The 22998-nt window shown below is 36.3% G+C and overlaps 3 protein-coding genes across 3 annotated transcripts; 1 reads left to right on the forward strand and 2 right to left on the reverse strand.

The window, feature by feature from the left end:
* Window positions 1-11179: 11179 nt before the first annotated feature.
* Window positions 11180-11608, reverse strand: LOC140879087 (uncharacterized). The gene has a single exon (XM_073282732.1). It carries the CDS (start codon window positions 11606-11608, stop codon window positions 11180-11182), a length of 429 nt encoding a protein of 142 aa, XP_073138833.1.
* A 1873-nt stretch (window positions 11609-13481) lies between these two features.
* Window positions 13482-15210, forward strand: LOC140883912 (transcription termination factor MTEF1, chloroplastic). The gene is made up of 2 exons (XM_073290535.1): window positions 13482-13690; window positions 14040-15210. The coding sequence occupies exon 2, from the start codon at window positions 14052-14054 to the stop codon at window positions 14961-14963; it is 912 nt and encodes a 303-aa protein (XP_073146636.1). The 5' UTR covers window positions 13482-13690; window positions 14040-14051; the 3' UTR covers window positions 14964-15210.
* A 625-nt stretch (window positions 15211-15835) lies between these two features.
* Window positions 15836-17819, reverse strand: LOC140879585 (pectate lyase-like). The gene is made up of 4 exons (XM_073283351.1): window positions 17471-17819; window positions 16724-17369; window positions 16299-16541; window positions 15836-16231 (listed from the first exon to the last, which is right to left on the reverse strand). The coding sequence occupies exons 1-4, from the start codon at window positions 17671-17673 to the stop codon at window positions 16004-16006; spliced, it is 1320 nt and encodes a 439-aa protein (XP_073139452.1). The 5' UTR covers window positions 17674-17819; the 3' UTR covers window positions 15836-16003.
* Window positions 17820-22998: the final 5179 nt, after the last annotated feature.

Here is a 22998-nt window from a genome sequence, read left to right on the forward strand (position 1 = left end):
CGCCATATTTTATGTCTTAGTAAATTAATTAAACAATCACTGATTATTGTCTGTTTCCTTTTCAGTATATCGTTACAATGAATTCGCGTAATCCACTATTTGCAATTTTCGAACAAAACAAACTCACTGGCGCAAACTATACGGAATGGTTCCGTAAGTTAAAGATTATTCTCACTTCGGAAAAGGCTTTCTACGTGTTAGAGAAGCCGCCCCCGAAGGAAGCCCCGGCTAATACAAGTCCGGAAGATTTGGCCAAACTTGATTTATGGTGGGATCATGATATCAAGGCCAAATGCTACATGCAGGCTTCGATGTCTGATGAACTCCAGAGGCGATTTGAGGATGCCGTGAATGCTGCTGACATTCACAAAGCACTCAAGGAGCTATTTGGAGCTCAGTCAAGGTCGGAGAGGTATGCCACTGTCAGAGAGCTCATGACAAGCCGCATGCGAGAGGGGACTTCTGTCCGTGAGCATGGGGTGCGCATGATTGGGCTCATTGAAAAGTTGGTAACACTCGACTTGACTTTGGAGCATGAACTCAGCTCGGACTTGTTACTCCTTTCACTTCCTTCATCGTATGACGGTTTTGTGGTGAACTTCAATTTGAACAAGATAGAGGCCACCCTTGAAGAGATGGTCAATATGCTTGTCACATATGAAGCCACACTAAAGAAGGATAAACCGGTACTCTTGGTTGGTGTGACGCCCGGGGCTGAAGAGGCAGGGAGTGATCGCCGGTGCCAAGAGGTTGCACGGACAATGAGCGGCTCCTGGTAGGCTTCTAGGCGGAGGGAGACATGAATGAACCGATCTCGTGCCGGAATGAGAGCGGATTCTGAGACTGTGTAGGTATGGGACTACATAGTTGAGGAGGGTTTAAAAAAGATTTCATATGTACTGCTCATATCAAGAAGGTGCATCTTCTTTTCGGGAGCTCATCACATAAGAACTCCAAAGTTAAGCGTGCTTGACTTGGGGCAATTATAGGATGGGTGATCCCCTGGAAAGTTTTCCAGGGTGCGTGTGAGTGAGGACATAAGCACGCTGAAAAGACATGTCTTGATACAGTGGGGCGTTACAAATGGTATCAAAGCCGACCTCTCTTAGTACGGTATGGTTCGGGGACGAACCAAGCGGAAGCTGGTGGGCATATGAAGCCCGGGGCTGAAGAGGCAGGGAGTGATCGCCGGTGCCAAGAGGTTGCACGGACAATGAGCGGCTCCTGATAGGCTTCTAGGCGGAGGGAGACATGAATGAACCGATCTCGTGCCGGAATGAGAGCGGATTCTGAGACTGTGTAGGTATGAGACTACATAGTTGAGGAGGGTTTAAAAAAGATTTCATATGTACTGCTCATATCAAGAAGGTGCATCTTCTTTTCGGGAGCTCATCACATAAGAACTCCAAAGTTAAGCGTGCTTGACTTGGGGCAATTATAGGATGGGTGACCCCCTGGAAAGTTTTCCAGGGTGCGTGTGAGTGAGGACATAAGCACGCTGAAAAGACATGTCTTGATACAGTGGGGCGTTACAAATGGTATCAAAGCCGACCTCTCTTAGTACGGTATGGTTCGGGGACGAACCAAGCGGAAGCTGGGGGGCATATGAAGCCCGGGGCTGAAGAGGCAGGGAGTGATCGCCGGTGCCAAGAGGTTGCACGGACAATGAGCGGCTCCTGATAGGCTTCTAGGCAGAGGGAGACATGAATGAACCGATCTCGTGCCGGAATGAGAGCGGATTCTGAGACTGTGTAGGTATGAGACTACATAGTTGAGGAGGGTTTAAAAAAGATTTCATATGTACTGCTCATATCAAGAAGGTGCATCTTCTTTTCGGGAGCTCATCACATAAGAACTCCAAAGTTAAGCGTGCTTGACTTGGGGCAATTATAGGATGGGTGACCCCCTGGAAAGTTTTCCAGGGTGCGTGTGAGTGAGGACATAAGCACGCTGAAAAGACACGTCTTGATACAGTGGGGCGTTACAGTTGGGTCCTCTTCTAACTCGAAGAAGGGGCCAAGTGGAAAGGGTAAGAAGCGTTCTGCCCCGCCCAAGAAGAGTATACCGAATAAGAAGGGGAAGGCCAAGGTTTCATATGAGAAGAAGGATGAAAACGTTTGCCATTACTGCAAGAAGCCCGGTCATTGGAAACGTAACTGCAAGGAATACCTAGATCAGTTGCGAACTGAAAAGGGTATGTTTTACATTGAAATAAATGTTTCTCTTAATACTTCTTCTTGGGTATTGGATATCGGATGTGGATCTCACATTTGCAATGATTTGCAGGTGATGACAAGAAGTCGTAAGCTAAGGATGGGTGAGACCCAACTGAGACTCGAGAATGGTTCAAGAGTCGAAGCCAAAGCGATAGGAGACATTTATTTAATTTTGCAAAACAATTTTAAGTTATTTTTGAGAGATGTTTTGTATGTTCCGGATTTGGTCAAAAACATTATTTCTATTTCTATGCTTGATAGAGATGATTATTCTTGCAATTTTGTGAATGAGATTTGCAATATTTACAAGAATGAATGTTTGATTGGAAATGGACAACTTGAAAACGATCTATATAACTTAAAATTAAAAGACGTTTCAATGAATTATGTCGATAAACCGGTAACAACAAATAAAAAGAAAAATGATAGTCAAAACCCGGCAAATCTTTGGCATGCTAGGCTAGGTCATATTTCCTCAAGGAGGATGAACAAGCTAGTGGGAGAGGGCATGTTTGATATGTCTGATATTAACTCTCTACCTACTTGTGAATCCTGCCTGAAAGGAAAAATGACTAAATCTCCATTCAAGGAGAAACCTGAGCGTAGTCAAAATCTGTTGGATTTGATCTATACATATGTTTGTAGTCCATTTAGAATTGGTACTCAATTTGGCCACACCTACTTCATTACCTTTACTGATGATTATTCAAGGTATGGGTATTTATATTTAATGAAATATAAGTCTGAAGCATTTGAAAAGTTCAAAGAATTCAAGGCTGAAGTAGAAAACAAACTAGGCAAAAGTATTAAGGCACTTCGATCGGATCGTGGTGGAGAATACTTAAGTGCCGAGTTTTTGGACTATCTAAAAGAGAATGGGATTCTCTCTCAGTGGACTCCTCCTATGACACCACAGCTGAATGGTGTTTCGGAGCGTCGCAATAGAACCTTGTTGGACATGGTTCGATCCATGATGAGCTTCACTGAGCTCCCACCATCGTTTTGGGGCTACGCGCTTGAAACAGCGGTTTTGTTATTGAACAACGTTCACACTAAAGCAGTAGATAAAACACCATACGAGTTATGGAATGGCAAAGCTCCTAAGTATTCGTACTTGAGGATTTGGGGATGTCCTGCTTACGTGAAGCAGACAGTGGGAGATAAGTTGGATAGTCGATCCATCTTATGTTATTTTGTGGGGTATCCGAAGAATTCAATCGGATATTATTTGTATCATCCTGCTGAAACAAAGGTGTTTGTTTCAAGGAATGCCACCTTCTTGGAGAAGGAATTCTTATTGGATAAGAAAGGCAAGATGATGGAACTCGAAGAAATTCGAGAAGAACCCGAAATACAAATTAACGATCCTACACCTCAAGAATCATCACAAGACACGCCTATTGCTAGAAGATCCGAGAGGACTTCTAGGCCTCCTGTTAGATATGGTCTTCTTCTTGAAGGGGATCAAAGTGAACCCGATATTGGATGTGATCCAAGAAACTTCAAGGAAGCAATTTCTGATGCGGATTCTAATTTATGGCTTGAAGCAATGCAGTAGGAAATAGACTCGATGCATTCAAACCAAGTTTGGTCTTTAGTAGATCCTCCTGATGGAATTGTTCCAATAAGATGTAAATGGATTTACAAAAGAAAACTTGGGCCTGATGGCAAGGTGTTGACCTATAAGGCACGATTGGTTGCAAAAGGTTATACTCAAAGACAAGGAGTTGACTATGATGAAACCTTTTCACCAGTCGCAATGTTCAAGTCCATAAGAATCCTAATTGCCATAGCAGCATGGTATGACTATGAGATATGGCAAATGGATGTGAAGACTGCATTTCTTAATGGAAACATTAAGGAAGAAATCTATATGATGCAGCCTGAAGGATTCACCTCCATGGGAAGCGAGCATAAGGTATGCAAGCTTCAGAGATCAATTTATGGTCTAAAACAAGCATCAAGAAGTTGGAACCAGAAATTTGATGAAACAATAAAGGATTTTGGTTTCATCAAGAACCCGGAGGAACCATGCGTGTACAAGAAAGTAGTTAAGGATGCGGTAACATTCTTAGTACTTTATGTTGATGACATCCTACTCATTGGGAATGACGTAGGGATGTTGCAGTCAACAAAGATATGGTTATCAGGTAGATTCTCGATGAAGGATTTGGGTGAGGCATCCTATATTCTAGGGATACAGATCTATAGAGATAGATCTAAGAGAATGATAGGACTCACTCAAGCAACCTACATTGACACTATATTGAAAAGGTTTTCAATGGATGAGTCCAAGATAGGACATCTACCTATGTGTCATGGAGTTTCTCTATCCAAGTCTATGTGTCCCAAGACTGACGAAGAGATAGAGAAAATGACACATATACCATATGCGTCAGCCATAGGTAGTATCATGTATGGGATGATATCTACTAGACCGGATGTGGCCTATGCTCTGAGCGTCACGAGCAGATATCAAGCCAATCCAGGTCAAATGCATTGGAAAGCTGTGAAGGATATTCTTAAGTACTTGAGAAGAACTAAGAATATATTCATGGTTTATGGTGGAAGAGAATTGAAGTTGGAAGGCTACACCGACTCTAGCTTCCAAAGTGACGTGGATGACTCGAAATCAACCTCTGGATTTGTATTCGTGCTCAATGGCGGTGCTGTCTCTTGGAAGAGTTCCAAGCAAGACACCACAGCGGATTCCACCACTGAGGCAGAATACATTGCAGCATCAGCTGCTGCTAAAGAGGCGGTTTGGATGAGAAAATTCATCCAAGAGTTGGGTGTGATTCCAGAATCTGTTGGTCCAGTCCCGATGTACTGCGACAACACTGGTGCCATTGCTCAGGCAAAGGAACCAAGGTCTCATCAAAGATCCAAACACATACTGAGGAAATACCATATCATCCGGGAGATCGTGGAAAGAGGAGACATTACAGTCGAGAGAGTGGCCTCTGCAGACAATATCGCTGATCCGCTTACGAAGCCCTTGCCAGGACCATTGTTTGACAAACATCGCGAAATAATGGGATTACGTAATATGACTAGTTGGCTTTAGGGCAAGTGGGAGATTGAAAGAGTGGGTGCCCGGATAGCCAACTTGTGGCTAAGGGCTTTTATGACTCTTTGTGTAAACAATCTTTGTTTAATATAATTTACATTTTATTAATGGCAATGACTTTATCTTTCTTCATATTGTTATATTGTGATATACTATTGTTGTTTTGATAAAGACCTTGAATATACTATAGTGTATGTAAGATGTGGTAGTACATGGGGATGACTATCATGAAACACATCCTATAGTCACTGTATATTCTAAACAGTTCCTAGTCAATTGAGCCGTCCGAAAATAAGGATCAGGATCGCTCGAGTTTGAGACTTGCATTTGCGATGCAGAGTACTACGTTTCATTGGTAGGGAACATAGAGATGTTCGAAACATGCAAATGGATATTCATATGATGAATGATCGAACTACCCTATTCGGACTTTCCAAGTTGTTATCACTTATCGAGTGGATAAAGTCCGCGTTTTTGGTTGTACACCATTAGTCCTTATTACTTGAAACATCATTGAGACTCTATATGCTAGTACTGTGCTTTGACTTGTTTACCGACTCTATGGGGGTCATCAGGTGTCGGGATTGGGTACAGTTACGACGCATATAGGAGTCGATGCTTTGTTGTCAAGGATTCACCACATACTTGCGAGTGTGGATATCCTATGCGATCTGAGAAGATATTAGTGTGACGAATCTCTGGCCAGAGTACATGATGTGTTTTAGGTTAATGGTTATCCTAGTAACACATGCGATGTCACTAATAGATCTCCAAGATGTTGTGCATAGTTATCGAATCTCGAACGACTCTCGATGCACCAATGGTTGTTGATTCGATCGGGATATTTGGTTGAAGGGACCGTACTGTACGCTAACCAAAATCTACTGGTTCTTGCAGGCACTATCAGTAATACCTAGGGAATCATGGGGCGATGTTGCTAGACGCTCTTACCATGATTCGTTGGGTAAGTCGGAAATTGTTGTTCCGAGTCACAAGGAGTTGTGAGCCCACGGCTAGCTGTATTCCTGAACCATTGAGGGTTACACAAGTAATGGATTACTAAAACCCCGTAGAGATAGTTAAATTTAAAGAGTTAAATTTAATGAAAGAGAAATTTGATTTCTCAACTAAAGGGAGTGGAATTTCCTAAAATGACATAGTGATGGGCATTTTTGGAAATTACTGAATTCGGATTCAGAAAAATTATCTTGACTCTAAAAGATGCAGAAATGGTTTCTGTGCACATTGGTGAAATCAGTTTATCAATCGGAGTCACGATGAATTTTATATTAATTTCTATAACAACGGGCTTGGCTTGTTGGGCTTAAGTTATGGATTGTGGGCTTTAAGGAGTTAGAGTCCTGATACAATTATAACTAGAAATTATCTATAAATAGAGGTGTTGGGTTCGAAAATCAAACACTGTGTGTCTTATAATTTTCGAAATTACACTCTAAATATTCTAAGGGTTTTTAGAAATCCTTGTCCCTCCCGGAGAAAATTCAGACTTGTGATTTTTGTGAAAAATTACAATTCTGAATTAACAGATCATATCTGTTTATTCTCTACGCAAAACTTCTGATTGATTTCTAGTGCAGTCAATCAGAGGGTTTCTGTTTTCTGTTCTTGGACCTTATTCCGGTGATTGATCGTGACGCCATCGGTTCTCGGGATATACAAGAAGAGCAGATTAAATTCTGTTGGTGTCCATAATCTCGCTTCGAGATTGGAGGTAAAATATTTAATTAATTATTATTTATTTTACTTGTGTGATTTAATCGTTAAACGTTTTGATACCCATGATATGAAATTGTTTCATATCAAAAAAAAATAAAATTTTAAACTTCCGCTGCACCGGGTATGAATTCAATTGATCTGAACACGGTTTTCCAACACCCAAACGATGAACTAGAGAACCTTGTTTTAAAACATGCATTGTAGTTACTTTTATATCATGAATTTGATATATGCTTTGCTATGCATGTTTAGTTGCTTTTACTGGGAAATATATTTTTCACCGGAGTTATCCGGCTATTGTTGTGTTGTATGTGTCATGGCAATAGGCGATAGTGGAACCGGACAAAAGCGAGCTTGAAGAACAAGGGAATGAGGGATTAGAGTGATGACTCGATATAGATGTGAAGTTGCTGTCATGTTATGTTCGTTTCAACGAGGATGATTGTATAATAACTTAGACTTGAACTTTAGTCTAAATGGTTGTTTGCTGAACTTATGTTTAGAGTTGGAATTGTATAGATGATAGACTTGAATCTGTAAGCCCTTGAACTAGTGTGTTACTCTTACCTTTGAGATGTTGTAGTTGACGCCCTAAACTTGTTCATGACTTCATGAGATGTTGTAGTTGATGCCCTAAACTTGTTCATGACTTCACTTATATTGTTTCATGCTTTTTGGAACTTGTATGTTGCTTTTTGCATTTAGTTGAGCTGATATATTGAAGCAAGGACATCTTTTGACAGCAGCAGTGTGCAGCAGAATTTTCTGGCCGATTGGCCTGCGCACGGGCGAGCCCTACTCACGCGCGTGCGCAGGCCAAGCCAAGGGGACCGCTGTCCCCTTGCACTGCGCGCGCGCGGGGAGCACCCCTCGCGCGGGCGCAGCACACTTATAAAAAAAAAATAAAAATATTTTTTGGCTTTTGAATTTAGCCTCTATTCTTGAATCTTGAATTGTTTTTAGTAATTGAGAGATTATGAACCGGGTCGTCACAACAGGTGGTATCAGAGCGAGAAAATTCTGGACTTAGTTAGATAGCGAGTGGGGTAGATCGAGTCATCTTCCTTGCTGATTTATTTTATTATGCTATGATTTAATTACATGATTGAATTACATGTGGTAAATGCTAGCATGATTTACTTTCAAGTATTTTATTCCATGATGTTGTATTTATTTTATTTGAAAGTATGAATGCTCAACTCTCGGTGAGAGTAAAATTGGCCTCGCTCGATCAGTCATTTCCTACCGATCGAGCGAGAGCAACTTTGCTCAGCTTTCTGCCCAAAAATTAATGGCCTCGCTCGATCCGCAATTCTTCACCGATCGAGCGAGCCCATTTCCAGAAAAACAGCAGAAATCCTTTTGCTGTCAAATGAGTTCCTTTCCTTCATTTTGTTCATCTAGCTTCAGTTCACACATGATCTAATCAAACTCAACAACTAACATGCATTCTAACATGATAGATTTAGATCATAATAAAGCCTTAAAATCATCTCAAGATAGGCTAACATATCAAACAAGAATCATTGTTATAGAAAAGGCATAAAGCTACAACATCATGTTGTCTCTAGGATTTATACATCATCTAAAATCCTATATACATCAACAAGACAACAACTTATTAAACAACAAGTCTTGGTACAAGTAGCTATAACATACTCATGGTTTTGGACTCAACTCTAACATTGACAGCACAAGAACTCATCTAAACTCGGATCATCACGCTATTCCTCTCCTCCCTTGTTCTTCATGTTCGCTTTTGCCCGGTTCCACTCCCTCCTATTGCAATGACACATACAACAAAATAATAGCCGGATAACTCCGGTGAGAAATAGATTTCCCAGTAAAAGCAACTAAACATTCATACAAACATATATCAAGCTCATGATATCAATAAAGACAATGCATGTTTTTAAAACAAGGTTCATCTCTTCATTCGTCGGTTGGGATCCCGAGAAGTAGATATCATAACTAATCCACCGACTCTTCCGATCGAGGTGGGGCTACTTATCTCACTTCTCTAGACTTTGAAGCCATTATATATGTAAATCAGACGCTAGGCTAAACAACCACCCAGGCCATACATATACAATCCCTCAAATCGTCTATTCGAACGTTTCCGTTCATTTCAAAATCAAGGAACAAGTCTTCAAGATGAATGCAATAACTATCAATCAAACCACATTCATTATCATTAAGACTCATTCAAATATTCATAGAAACATATAAAAGCACATAAGCAAATAAGTATATGATTTAAGGGAACTCGATTATACAAACCATCTCAAGTTGTAATCCCAATCAAATGGTAGTCCACTTTTACCTTTCAAATGTGATGTTTAGGATGTCTTTTAACTTGTCCAAATCTGTACAAGTTAAACACCAAACCTATCTCAAAATCTGCTCAAGTTTCCACCCAAACGTCAAAGCAAAACGCTACCAACCTTGTGCGTTCTTGTATCGATTTCGGAGTCAAGATCAATGAGTTGAAATGCCCTGTTTACACACTGAAATCACAGCATAACAAGCAAGGAATCATCAGCTAATAATTCAGCCACTTCTTAATCCAAGAACAATAGCAAATCGCTTCAAATCATGAGTTCGACGGCATATCGGTATAACTCGGCGATTCCGAACACATCTATAACATTTCTAACATGCATATCAGCTGTTGAAGCTTCGAAACCAATATATCAGCAGGTATATAGATCAAATCATAGCTGGAAAATCATAAGAACATGATACAACAATCAATCCTCAACCCAACTTCAATATTACAAAAGATAGAAGCTCATCAACAACAATTCAAACACAAGTCTGATCTCTGTCCATTTCGAATTCTCAAACCTTGATGAACTAAGAGAAAACTTACATCAATTCGAAGGTCTTCTTGCAAGGATTCCAGAACATCTTTCGGAATCGAAATCGGATAATCAGAACTCAAGATATGTCAATTGGAAGATGATGAAGAAATTTTGGGATTTCTTTGGTTCTTGCTCTCGATTCTTGCCTCTGAAAAATCTGATGGAATGTGTGTTGTGTCACACGTGTAAATGCTGAGTATTCCTTTACAATTCTGATAAATTCAATAATAATTGCACTTTAGCCCCTCAACTATTCAAAAATTGCAATTTGGTCCTCAACTTCCTATTTCATTCAATTTCAATCCTAATCAATTTAAGAATATTAGAATTTAAATCACAACTCCAAATATTCCCAAATTAATTATTCTCGGATTAAAATTAAATAATTTTGGGCGTTACAATCGGTGAATATACAACGGTCCTGGTCAGTGCTTTGGTCGAGTGAGAAGTTAAGGGCTCCTCTTATGTTCTTATGTCAAGTTCAAACTCATATACTTTGAGATCAATAAAGAGGTCTTGAATATGAATGGCAATGGGTCGGGTATGGGTAGGATATCGTGTCTTCATCCCCATACCCATTTATTAAATCCATCCACATACTCATACCCATACCCATCGGATATTTAATTTCATCTTCATCCCCATACCCGTCGGATGACCGGATATCCATACCCTACCCATATACCCATTTATTGTATATACTCCATAAAAATAATTTTTTTAAAATTTTAATTATTTGATAAAACTATACTTATTTACTAGATTTTTATATCAAATATTTTAAGATAATAAAAAAATAAAACACCGAAGAAAATTTACAACCAAAGACTTATATAAAAAATAAAACTTCTAAAAAATAGCATTAGTTTTATATTAATAATTTTCATTATTTCATCCAACTAACATAATTCAACAAAAAAAAAATTAAATTAGCATTTATTTAATATAAATTAATATGTGTATGTATGTATGTATATATATATATATGTATATATATATATATGTAATATATATATATATATATATATACATATCGGATCGGGTATGGGTAGGATATCATTACATCCTCCTCCATCCCCATTTACGAGATCACTATACCCATTTACCCATTTATTTAATCGGGTCCAAAAAATGCCTCCATACCCTCCTCCTTTCGGGTCGGATATCGGGTTCCCCATCGGGTTCGGAGAAAATTGCCATCCCTAGTCCTGAAGTTCAAGTTAACTTGTTTAGATCTTTAGATTCACGCATGGCTAAAGTCTTGATATCTTATTCTCTAGACAAAGCACGCATCACTTCAAAGCAATTTTATGGTTAGAGTATGACTTTCCTAAAGTAGTAAGTTCACAAACGATATTGCTAAACCGTTCGTCAAACTCAGACATGATTTCTCCTGGCTTCATCTTTACATTGTCAAATTTCTGGATGGCTACAATGAGCTTGTTCTCTTTGGTTTGGTCATTGTCTTCACACAACTGTGTGAGCTTTTCCCAAAACTCCTTTGCGGTGATGCAAGTCTTGATTTTGCTGAGCATGCTCTTATCCAGGATCTTGTAAAGAATGTCCTTTCTGGCAACGTTGTCAAAGTTCGCCTTCTTTTTGTTCTCAATGGTCCACTCAGATCTGTGTTTTTCAACCATTTGAGGCTCACCATTGGATATGTCTATTGTAATGTTAGCTTTGAGGATCTTCATGGATTCGTCTATGATGACATACCACATGTCATCATCTTATGTTGTCACTGAGTTGATGAAAATTAAATGAGAGTCAGCTACAAGTGTAAATATTAGCCCATGACAAGCACATATAGCCAACTTAAAAAAAATTAGAAGAAAAAGTTAGATTAATTTCCCAAAAAGTTACGTAACTACTAACTAGTCTTGATATTCATGGAGGAGAAATCATATATCTTTAGAATACAAAACATATATCAAATAAAATACAAAAGAATACAACTTTTGAATTTTTCCTACATTTCTATTTTGAAAAAAAAAAAAAAAAACTATTAGTTGTCAAAAATAAACTTAACCCTATGATTCGACCGGAAAAATATCAAGGTAGGGTTGAGGTTATTTGATTAGTGTTGAATCGAGTTGGACCCGAAATTAACCGAAAAAAATTAATTAGGTTGGGTTCGATCAACCCGAGTTGGCCCGAGATGACCGAATTTTTTTATTATTATTATTTATACAAAATTAAGAAATATTTGATAATTTTTATCAGGGATGACAACGGAACAGGTTTGGCTAACCCGAGACCCGTCCCGCCTCCTTTTGAACCCGTTCTGTCCCGTGAATGGCGGGTCCAATCGGATCCGTCATAAATTAAATAATTTTAAATTTATTAAATAAAAAAATTTAAATGTTTAAAAATTAACAAAAATCATTAAATTTAATTTCAAGTTTATATTGATAATATTTTAGGACAAAAAAACATTCGCACAAGTTAAAATTTATCAACTCGTATTTAATTAATAATTATTAACAAAAAAATTATAATGATATATTTTCATATTAAATATATCATAATAAAATAAATTCATTTCAATCCAAAAATATTATAAACTCAAATTATGGATAAATTATTAATTATTTAGTATAAAAATATTATTATATATTATTAATATTACATATTTAAAATTATATATTATTAATATTAAAAATATGTTATATATATATATATATATAATTTGGCTGGGCGGATTTGACCGAACTCGGGACCCATCTCGAACCCGCTTAGTCGGGTTTAGATCCATCCAGCCGGGACGGATTTAATGCGACGTCGGATCTAGATCCGACCCATTGTCATCTCTAATTTTTATATATTGTATGCTTGAATAAAAGTATTGTACGTTGATATTATAGATTTTCTTCATCATTTAATGTGTAATATATGGTAAAATTTTAATTTTTTAAAATAATTTTAATTTTTGTAGTAAGTGTACTTCAAATTTTATATTACCGGACTTTCAAGTTTAAATTATATATTAGTGATTCGAAGCACGCATTGCGTGCTTTTACAATATTTTTTGAATAAAATTTGTTTTTTTTATTTTTGGTTTGAGAGAAAAGAACGTTTGTTTGGGAGACATGTGAGAGAGACGTGAGATGAAATTAGAATTATGAAAATTGTCAAAATGTTATTTTGACCTTTGCCTTAAAAAAAAAGAAGATGTGCAGAGAACTCTCAATGAACAAGGGTAAAATGAAGAAGAAAATTGGTGTTATCTTGACACACCAAAAGTAGTTATTAAAAAGTGTTCAAGTTTTATATAATAGTATAGATAAGCTTATATTTTGTTATAATGTGTTTAAGTTAAATACTACTATTATTATTATATTGTGTTTTTGAATTTTTATTTAATTATTTTGTTAAAAATAAAATCAAGTTGGTTAGAGTGGATCGAATTAGCCGAATTCGATGGCCATTTTCAGGTTAATTCAAATTATGATTGAAAAAAATATCAATAGTATATTCCGTCAACCAAACCCGAACCCAATCAAACACCAATGCGAGAAATAAGCTTAAAACAGAAGGGGCAATACCGTAATAGGAACCATTTACATATTATCTTGTCCGATGAATGTTGGCCAATCAGAGAATTGCATGCGGATAACGAAGCAATGATAGAGCCGCTTCATATATTCTTCATCCGGCGGCAACCGTTGATAACTATTTAATCATTCTTCGTCTCGCCATTGGAACTGTTACTTGTAAGATCGAACAGGTATCCATGGAGGTGTTACTCTTCGTCGCTTAACAATGGCGGCACCACCCATTTTCAAAGATCTCCTTCTCAAAAGGTAAAATTAAATACTTGATATCGCAGACTCTAGTGAACGAAGGAAGTTGCTTTAGCCGTCAAAGTTCAAATCTTGGAATACTGCTTAGCTTAATGACCAAGAATTGTCCCTTTTTTCGATCAATTTAGCTGTTTTGCAGCTTCCTCTTGGTTTGTGTATCGTGGGATTGTAGCATTTTTTCGCTCTGCTTGCTGACTTCTTTTATTTGCAGTGTTCTTAATTTAACTTTAAATGTCTGCGTCGGGATTTGTTAGTTCAGTTAGACTCAAGTTCATAATGTTTGATTTTGTGTTTGTATTTCAATAATTTCTTGGAGGAGTTTTAGGTGTTGATCATCTTGATTGTGCAGTTTTCTCTGAAGATGCCACCGGCGGCGGCGGCGGCGGTCTTGGGCTCTTCCATCTGCTTCTCTTCTCCGAAATCGGCCTCGTGTTCATCGGAACAACAGAGCAACCTTTTGACTGCCAAACCCAAAACACTCCTACATGACCATCCACTCTACCATCCAACCCACGCTAACATTTCCCTCCAGTTCAAAGAAAAAGTCCTTTGCCTAGAAATCTTGGGCGTCGACTCCGGCCGTGCCCTGGCGCAGAACCCGTCTCTCCGCGCAGCTTCGCTCCATTCGATCCACGACATAGTCACCTTCCTCCAGTCCAAAGGCATCCTTCTCAAAGATCTAGGCAGGATCTTTGGCATGTGCCCCAAGGTTCTGACTTCAGACATAAAATCTGAACTCGACCCCGTGTTTCATTTCTTATCCTTGGATCTCAAAGTCCCTGATCAGAATTTTCGAAAGGTGATCAACAAGTGCCCAAGACTCTTGATTTCCAGCGTGAGAGATCAGTTGAAGCCAGCTCTATTCTATCTTCACAGACTAGGATTCAAGGATCTACGCGCTTTGGCTTATCAGGACCCCATTTTGCTGGTCTCCAGTGTCGAAAAAACGCTGATTCCGAAGCTGAATTATCTCGTTAGCTTGGGGTTCTCGAAATCTGATGCAGTGGGCATGTTCCTGAGATGTCCGAGTCTGTTCACTTTCAGCGTGGAGGGTAACTTCAAGCCGAAATTCGAGTACTTTGCAAAGGAAATGAAGGGGAGTCTAGAGGAACTGGGGAGGTTTCCTCAGTATTTTGCATTTAGTTTGGAGAAGAGGATAAAGCCTCGGCACGCAGAGATTGTACAGAGAGGCGTCGAGGTTCCACTGCCATTAATGTTGAAGGCTACTGATGAGGAATTCAATGAATTGCTCGTAAGTCAAGGGAGTAGATAAGTGTAATACTACTTCATCTTTGTTTGTGTATACCTGTGAATGAATCAATGGAAAATAAGCACATTATGTTGAATCTCAAAGAGTGCCTAAAGAGCTTAATTCTTATCATGTAATTATGTGTCTACTCAATTTTGCAAACCAAATAGCATCACATAGGAAGTTTCCTGATATTGTGTAAAGTAATATGATCATTGCATATTATTTATCTTCATCTTGTGGCATTAAATCTTTGAACTTAGCGATCGTTGAAGAGTGTGCGAATCTCTGCATAACAGGGAAAAGCATCCTGTTCCCTTTAGAATATCAACCCAATTCTTCTGCCCAATAGTTTGTCTAATGTTTTCGAGCTAGCCTCACAAGAGGTGAGAAGGCGAAAAGAACTTGTAGATCAGCAGTAAACATTGTGCTAGCAACAGGTGAAGGTTCAGCTTATGGGGGCAATGCACATATTGAAATTCAGAAGATGGAAATGCACAATCTAATTCAAAATCTTAACCAAACAGAGGACTTGAAAGAAGCCACTAAAAAAGAGACACAACACCTGATCTTCCTCAAGAGAGGCATGATAAGTTGCTTTTGAGAGAAGCCTGGTGAGGAGGAACAAAATAAGGAGGCGGAAGTTGCGGATGTGTCGTCAATGGACTGCCGAAAACTATCTGATCCGGATCATATGCAGACCATCCGGAAATTAGATGTGTATTCCTTGAAAACTTGATTGATACACTCTCAAAGTATCTAATCGGAAAAGTTCTCCTTTATATTGAAGCCAGATTGGTTTTTGGGCTTATCTTTGTGACTGTTAGCTTGTAAGATGTAAGTTTTGCATTCAAAGTCTCTTACTAAGACTGCTGATGCATTCGGAAGACGCGGACCGATGAGATTCGATCAAAACCATAAGAAATTTATTTCAAACAAAATTGTCAGAAGTGCTAAATTACCACATTACAATAGCAATAACAGTGGAATAAAAAAAAAAAAAACTATTGTCATGAATTCTCCCCTGAATTAACAATAAATGATCAAATAAGGAATAAGTCAAACTAGCATGGTTTGCCTACTCGGCACTTGAGCGCACCCGCGAACCGCGTGAGCCTGCCAGCGTATGAGCCAGGCTTGAAGGCGATCAAGTTACTCTTCAGCGACGATTTTATTTGTTTCATTGGTGGACCGGATTCAGTAAAGAATGCTCCATTCAAGAAATTGTCACCTTCCGATCTCCATTGCCATTTCATCCACTGATCTTTCGTCGCATAGTCCCTCTTCGTCACCTGCTCAAAACAGATTCATTTAGTCCACGCAAACACGATTCGAGCCCTTCAATGAAAATGAGTGTACCTCTTTGGTGTAAAGGTTTTTGGAGGCCTTGAATCGGTTGCCTTGGCTGATAATGGTGGGATGTGCGCTGCCGCCGATGGCGTAGAGCTCCCACTGGGCGTAGTCGTTGTTGACGACGTGGAAGAAGCCCCATCGGCACCTCGGCATCCTCTGTATGCAACCAATTCCGAACTTGTTGAATGCAACAGTCACTTGCATTATTGCATCTTTGGAGTCAGTGTCATGTGCACCCAACAGCATCACCTGCATGCATGCATGGCGTGTGCATCGATCGATCAAGAATAGCCTCACCGAGGAAGCGATCGACGAGACGAAATCGTCCCCTCGATCACAAAAAAAGTTTTAAATCTCCCAAGAAAGCTATTGTTACAAACTCAAATATATAGTTGATTTGAATGAAGGAATATATGAAAGGCTCAACTTACATCATTGTGATGGTTGAATTTGCAGTTAGATATAGTTATAGCCGTGGATCCCTCAATCACATCAATGAGCCCATCTGCGCCTTTAGACAAGGACACATGGTCGATCCATATGTTGCTCGAACTATAGATGGAGATGGCATCCCCGTCGCTCCTAGTGCGTAGGCCGATGTGGTCGACGGAGTCCCTGATCATCCCGCCGTTGGCCGGGACGGTGTTATGTATCCAAATGTTGTGTATTATAATGTTTTTCACGAACTGGAGGGTGAATCCGGCTCCGTAAGCGATGTGGACTTCGGCCCCGCGGCCGTCGATGGTCTTGTGGCTGGTGAAAATGAGCTCTTGCCTGAGCTTAATGATCATGTGGTGGGCGAATGTGATCCATAGTGGCCCTGGTTGGATGATGGCGTGGCGGAGCGTGCCCGGTTTCGGGTGGTCCATGTTGTCGTCCGAAGGGTCCGTGACCACGTAGATCTTGCCTAGTCTCCCGCCGGTGGCACGGCCGCCGAAGCCGAGGGCGCACTCGGCTAGCCGCTTTCGATTCTTGGCCCATTTGGGGTCGCAGCGCCAGCAGTTGTCGATGGGGTTCGTGGACTTGCAACCATTTTGGAGGAGGTGTCTCCTTGTGACATTCTCACTTACCAACTCCCTATGTGTAAGATAAGTCATTTCACATTATAACTTATATGCTTTTAGTATACACTATAACGAGTTAATTATTTTCGTAAGAAATAATAGATGACCTTGTACCTGCCAACAAGTTCGTTAAATTCCGCGGTGACTTCATCCGGATTAGGATTGAACGCCTTCAAAGAATCCTCAAGAGACTCTTCGGACCTTCTCTGCAAATACTCATCAAAAACTGCGATTTTGGCCGACGACCGTGGCAGTGCAGCCGCGACGGAGACGACGCAAATAACGGCTAACAATATTTTACGGTTTCTAAGAGCCATTGATTATGATCATGTAATATATAAAGCTCTATATATCAAGATATATTTTTGATTATTTTTTCTACCTTTTGGCTTCCTTAATTTTTTTTTTAGCGTCGAATCACTGGAAATTTCGTGCCAGTGATTCGCTTTTTTTTGGAGGAAGTAGCAATTTTAATGAGACCGTTGGTTTTTATAAAAGAAGGGAAACGTGGGATTATGCAAAAACTAGGAAAGACAAGGTGGTAATGAACAGCACAAAGGCGCGAGAAACAATGGGGAATCAGTTGCTAAGTAGAGGTCAAGAGTTGTGTGCAACTAACTAACTTTTCAACGTATTTCTTGGTTGAAAATTGTAGTTTTCCATTTTGGTTTTCTGTGATGTTGAATTTCTAATACAAGAAAAACACCGATCTTGTATGTTCTATGCATTTTAATCATTTTCTTTTTAGTTTTGGTCGATTTTCACGCAAAGTTGGAGTGTGTTTGATATAGAAATAGTAACTTTTAAAAAAGGGTAATGCTACGTGTACACAAAGTCTTACACGTTGGGTTACACATTAGACTTAAAATTACATGATTATTACATGCATTTTTGAAATATTTTTTCAAAATAAAGTGCAAGGATAATCATGTAATTTTAAGTATAATGTGTAACTCAACGTGTAAAACTTTGTGTACACGTAGCACTACCTAAAAAAACATTTAAATAAATCCAATCTTTTAAAAGTGTTTTTATTTTCTGAAAAAAAAAATCGGTTTTTTTTGTGACGTGGGAACCCGCAGCCGCTATCTTCGGTGCGCATTGGGTAAACCCCCGGACTAATGCAATAGCCTGCAAACTACGTTAGTCAGGTAAACCACACTAGGCAAGTCCTGTGTGACAGGCTAATCCAAAAAGATGTTGGTACGAGGAATGGTAAAAAGTTTTTTTTTCAAAAAAATTTAGTAGTGTTTTTTTATTAAAAAAATTGACCAGAAGCTAAAAAGCCAACATTTTTAGCTTCTAAATTGTATTTGGAACCAAACGCTATATTTTTTAGAAAATCACTTCTTTTGTTTTAACAAAGATGTCTTTCTTCACTTGGCTTCTTCAACCAAATGCATTCTTAGTCGTTACATGTCTAACATTATAAATACTAGCATGCAAGGACATATTTGGCGTGTGATATAATATATAAATTTTATGTATTTACACATCTATATCTATATTTTTTTTATTTTAAATATTTGATTTGAAAAGAGAAAGACGTTTTTTAGATGAAGTGGTGAACGTGGTTAATAAAGATAGTGGGAGAAGATAATGGATGATGAAGATAGTGGAGTAATATACTAATATTGAACTGTTTTTGTCCCTTTTACCCAACAAAAATGAGAAAACAAAGACATTTTTTAGGATATAAATGTAATATTAGATTCTCTCAAAAAAATGTAATATTAGAATGGTGTCATCAATTACAGACCAAAAAAGTTTTTAAAGAGTACGGAAGTATTATAATATAGTAAAGATTTATCGCTGAAAAATGAATAAAATTGTCTAGCAATGAAATATACTAGACGGAGACCCAATTTCGATACATAGATAACCAAAATTGGGGGGAAAAACATCACATGGAACGAAAATCACAATATCCCCACTTAATAAAATTCGAAAATTCAGTGAACAGACAAAATACATCGACATTATGTGATGGGCTCTGTCGACGCTGGCAAAAAAGATGGTAAGAGATTCATCGATGGTTGATCAGACCATAGAGCCGGATTTTTCCCCATTGAAGACCTTTCGGCCAGACGAATTTACCCCCTCTTGCATAGGTGGTGGTAACAAGAGGTGGCCGCAGCCAATAGCCAGCGCTAAGTGCAAAAATCCGAGCTTGTTGCAAACGAACGGAGTTCAACAGCACCGTTGCGGCCTATTGGTGCGAAGCGGCAGATATTCACATTATGCTGCACCTGGATTTCAGGTGTAACACAGCCCTTCTATCAATACTAGTAAACAGCACGCACGTGGTGACACTTTTTTTTATATAATATATCTATTTATTATTTTTTTTATAATTATTAAGATTTTTACGGCTTTATAATAAAAATTATATAAACTTTAATTATTTATTATGAAAATCAACTGAAATAATAAAATGATCAATTTTTTTTTCACTTTTAGTCATGTTAATGGTGAATTTGTAATTTCAATCCTGTAACTTGAATGTTTTCATTTTTAGTCATATTACTATGCATTTTTATTTTTAATCATGTCACTTGTATATTGTTTTTATTTTGATCATTTAACTCACATGTTTTTTTTTGTTCTGTTTTGGTATATACATTTTCATTTATAGTCATGTAACTTGCATATTATTTTTATTATTTGTCATTGAACTTGTATTATATTCCTATATATTTTTATATGACCTTAATTATAGTGTAAATAAAATTACAAATTTGTTATTTCAAAATGATAAAATTTTACCCTTTTATTCACACTTTTAGATAGGTAATAGATAATAGATAATGGATAGATAGATTTCACAATGATAAAATTTTACTTTTTTTATTCACATTTTTAGGTAGGTAATAAATTTAATTTATACTCCTACATTAATTTCGTAAATATATATTTTTAACTCTAACTTTTCATATTATTACCGTAAATTTTAGTTTTTAGTTTTGTTCTTTCCAAGATTTATATTCTTATATTTTTTAATTCTAACTTTTTATATTAATACCGTAATTTTTAATTTTTTTTTCTTTTGTTTTTTTTAATTTATTTATCTATTTGATTAACTGCAACTTAATTAAGCCACAAACTAAAATTTAGCTTATTCTTATATATTTTTATATTGCCTAACATTCACACTTTTAGATAGGTAAGGTAATATATTATTAAATATGCATGATTTTCTTTTAATAATTTCAGTAAAAATATTTTTTATTTGTCAAACACACACACACACACATATATATATATATATTCACTTTATATATCATTTTTTATATTTTTAAAGCATTATGTAGAAAATTTCATCAATTAATCGAAATAATACACAATCTAAGGACAAAATAAAAAATTTAGAGTGAAAATATTTATTATGTTAATTGTTTTATATTTAAATAATACACAATCTAATAAAATAAATATTTATTATCTTTAATAATTTTAATAAATATATATTTTTATTTTCCAACATCAAATCATTTTTATGTTATCGAAATAATACACAATCTAATAAAATAAATATTTATTATCTTTAATAATTTTAATGAGTAGATATTTTTTCCAACATCTAATAAATTTTATTTTAATTTTTTTAAAAATTTTCTAAGAATTATATACGATAAAATGTTATTTCTCTAATTTATTTTTATTATCAAATTTTTATTCAATTTTGATGTATTGTTGTTTTAAAATTTTCTTAAAAGTATGTTGTAATCAAATTTTATTTTTTTGTTATATATTTTTTCATAAAAAACCACTTTGATGCTCACGTGTTTTAAATTTTGTTTTCTTAAATTTATAGCAAATAATTCAAACCAATTCAATGAAGATGAATTTTTGTAATTAAATAAGATGCGAATTAACACAGTGTATTTTTAATAATAAATAAATTATATGAAAATAATTTATTCTTTGATTGCATTTATATTTTAATAGTATATGATTAACTTTATAAATGTAGTATGATATTTAGAAAATCAATTAACACGTATCTCGCACGTTAGATACGTGAAAATGTATTAGATATAACATAAGACAAATCATAAATTTAAATTTATTCACCTTTAAAATAAAATTAAAATAAGTAATAATTAAAATCTCGAATAATATTGCATTTGTTTTATTTTTTTAAAGATATAGTAAATTTTTAATATTTGATAAAGTCTTATATTTGAGTCTTAAATTTATTTAGATAAATGTGCATGGATTACAATTTGACATTTATTTTTTTGAAAAATTGTTTATTGATTCTATAAGTTTCTTTATTTGTAATTCCGATACTCCGTGTTATCGGATTTCAAAGTCTGTTGTATTTGTTTTGTTTTGTTTTGTTTTTTTTACGATTTTAGAGTCCTTTTTTCGATGTGATACTTTTGTAGCGTAAACGTTTATAGTATTGCATCAGCATTTTTCATGAAAAATAACTAAAATTGCAAAAAATCGAAATACGGAAGACAAACTGAAACTGAAATTTCGATATCGCTAAAAACCATATATATCTGTTAAGTCCTTGTGTTTCAAATTTTGGATACAAACGCCTACAAAACACATATAGATAATGGGATGCGCTCAAACTTGAAAATATTGGGATATAAGTGCTCAAGATTTTAAAACACAAAGAGTTAATAGATAATTCATTTTTCATAAAGGGTTTTTAAGATTTTTGAGATTTCATAGGGGTAATTATCTTATATAAAAATATAGACCCAAAATCATAATTTGCAAATATTAGCGGACCTAATTACAATTTTTTCTTTATTTTTCCATAATTATCTTTGATTTATTAATATTTATGAATGAGATTTATAATATTTAATTTTATTTAAATTCCAATTACCCATAAATTTTATATTATATTTTTCTTTAATTTTTTACATTCATTTTCCACCAAATATTCATGCAATTATTTATTGAAAAATTCTCTAATGAAATTTTTTTTATTTCTATTCACATTTTAAAGATAAAATTATTAAATATACAAGATTTTTAAAATAATTTCAGTTAAAATATATTTTATTTTTCAAACATATATTCACTTTATACATCATTTTTTATATTTTTAAAACACTGTGTAGAAAATCTCATATCAATACAATTAATCGAATAAATATACAATCTAAGGAAAAAATAAAAAATCCACAGTGAAAAACTTAATCATTCTATTTACACTTTTATAGTCATATAAAATAAATATATATTATCTTTAATAATTTTAAAGAATACATGCTGTTGAATCCGACATTTTGGTGATAACAAACAACAACTCATTGTATAGGAATGTGCTGCCAATCTTTTGTATTTCAGGAATCTACTACAACTCCTACCGCAACCGTCTAAACCCTTCAAGTTATCTACCGGAAGCTTGTCAACCGCCTTTGTCTCTCGACCGGTTGCAGTCACAAGCCTATCGATTGGTTATTCAAACCAGCAGAGGATAAATCTATCTACCGGTAGAATGCCAACTGCTTATCAAGATATCTCAAGACAAGTACTTGTGACAAGACGTTCATTGCAAAATCTTTATCAAAAGCAGAACCGGCGTATCAGAAGATCTGTTGACTCTTGCATCGAGACAACAGGTTGCACTAAAATGGCAAAAACGCAGAATGGCTACAGATAAAGCATTCGAC

The sequence above is a fragment of the Henckelia pumila genome, chromosome 2, assembly GCF_033568475.1.
Source record: "Henckelia pumila isolate YLH828 chromosome 2, ASM3356847v2, whole genome shotgun sequence".
Lineage (NCBI taxonomy): Eukaryota > Viridiplantae > Streptophyta > Magnoliopsida > Lamiales > Gesneriaceae > Henckelia > Henckelia pumila.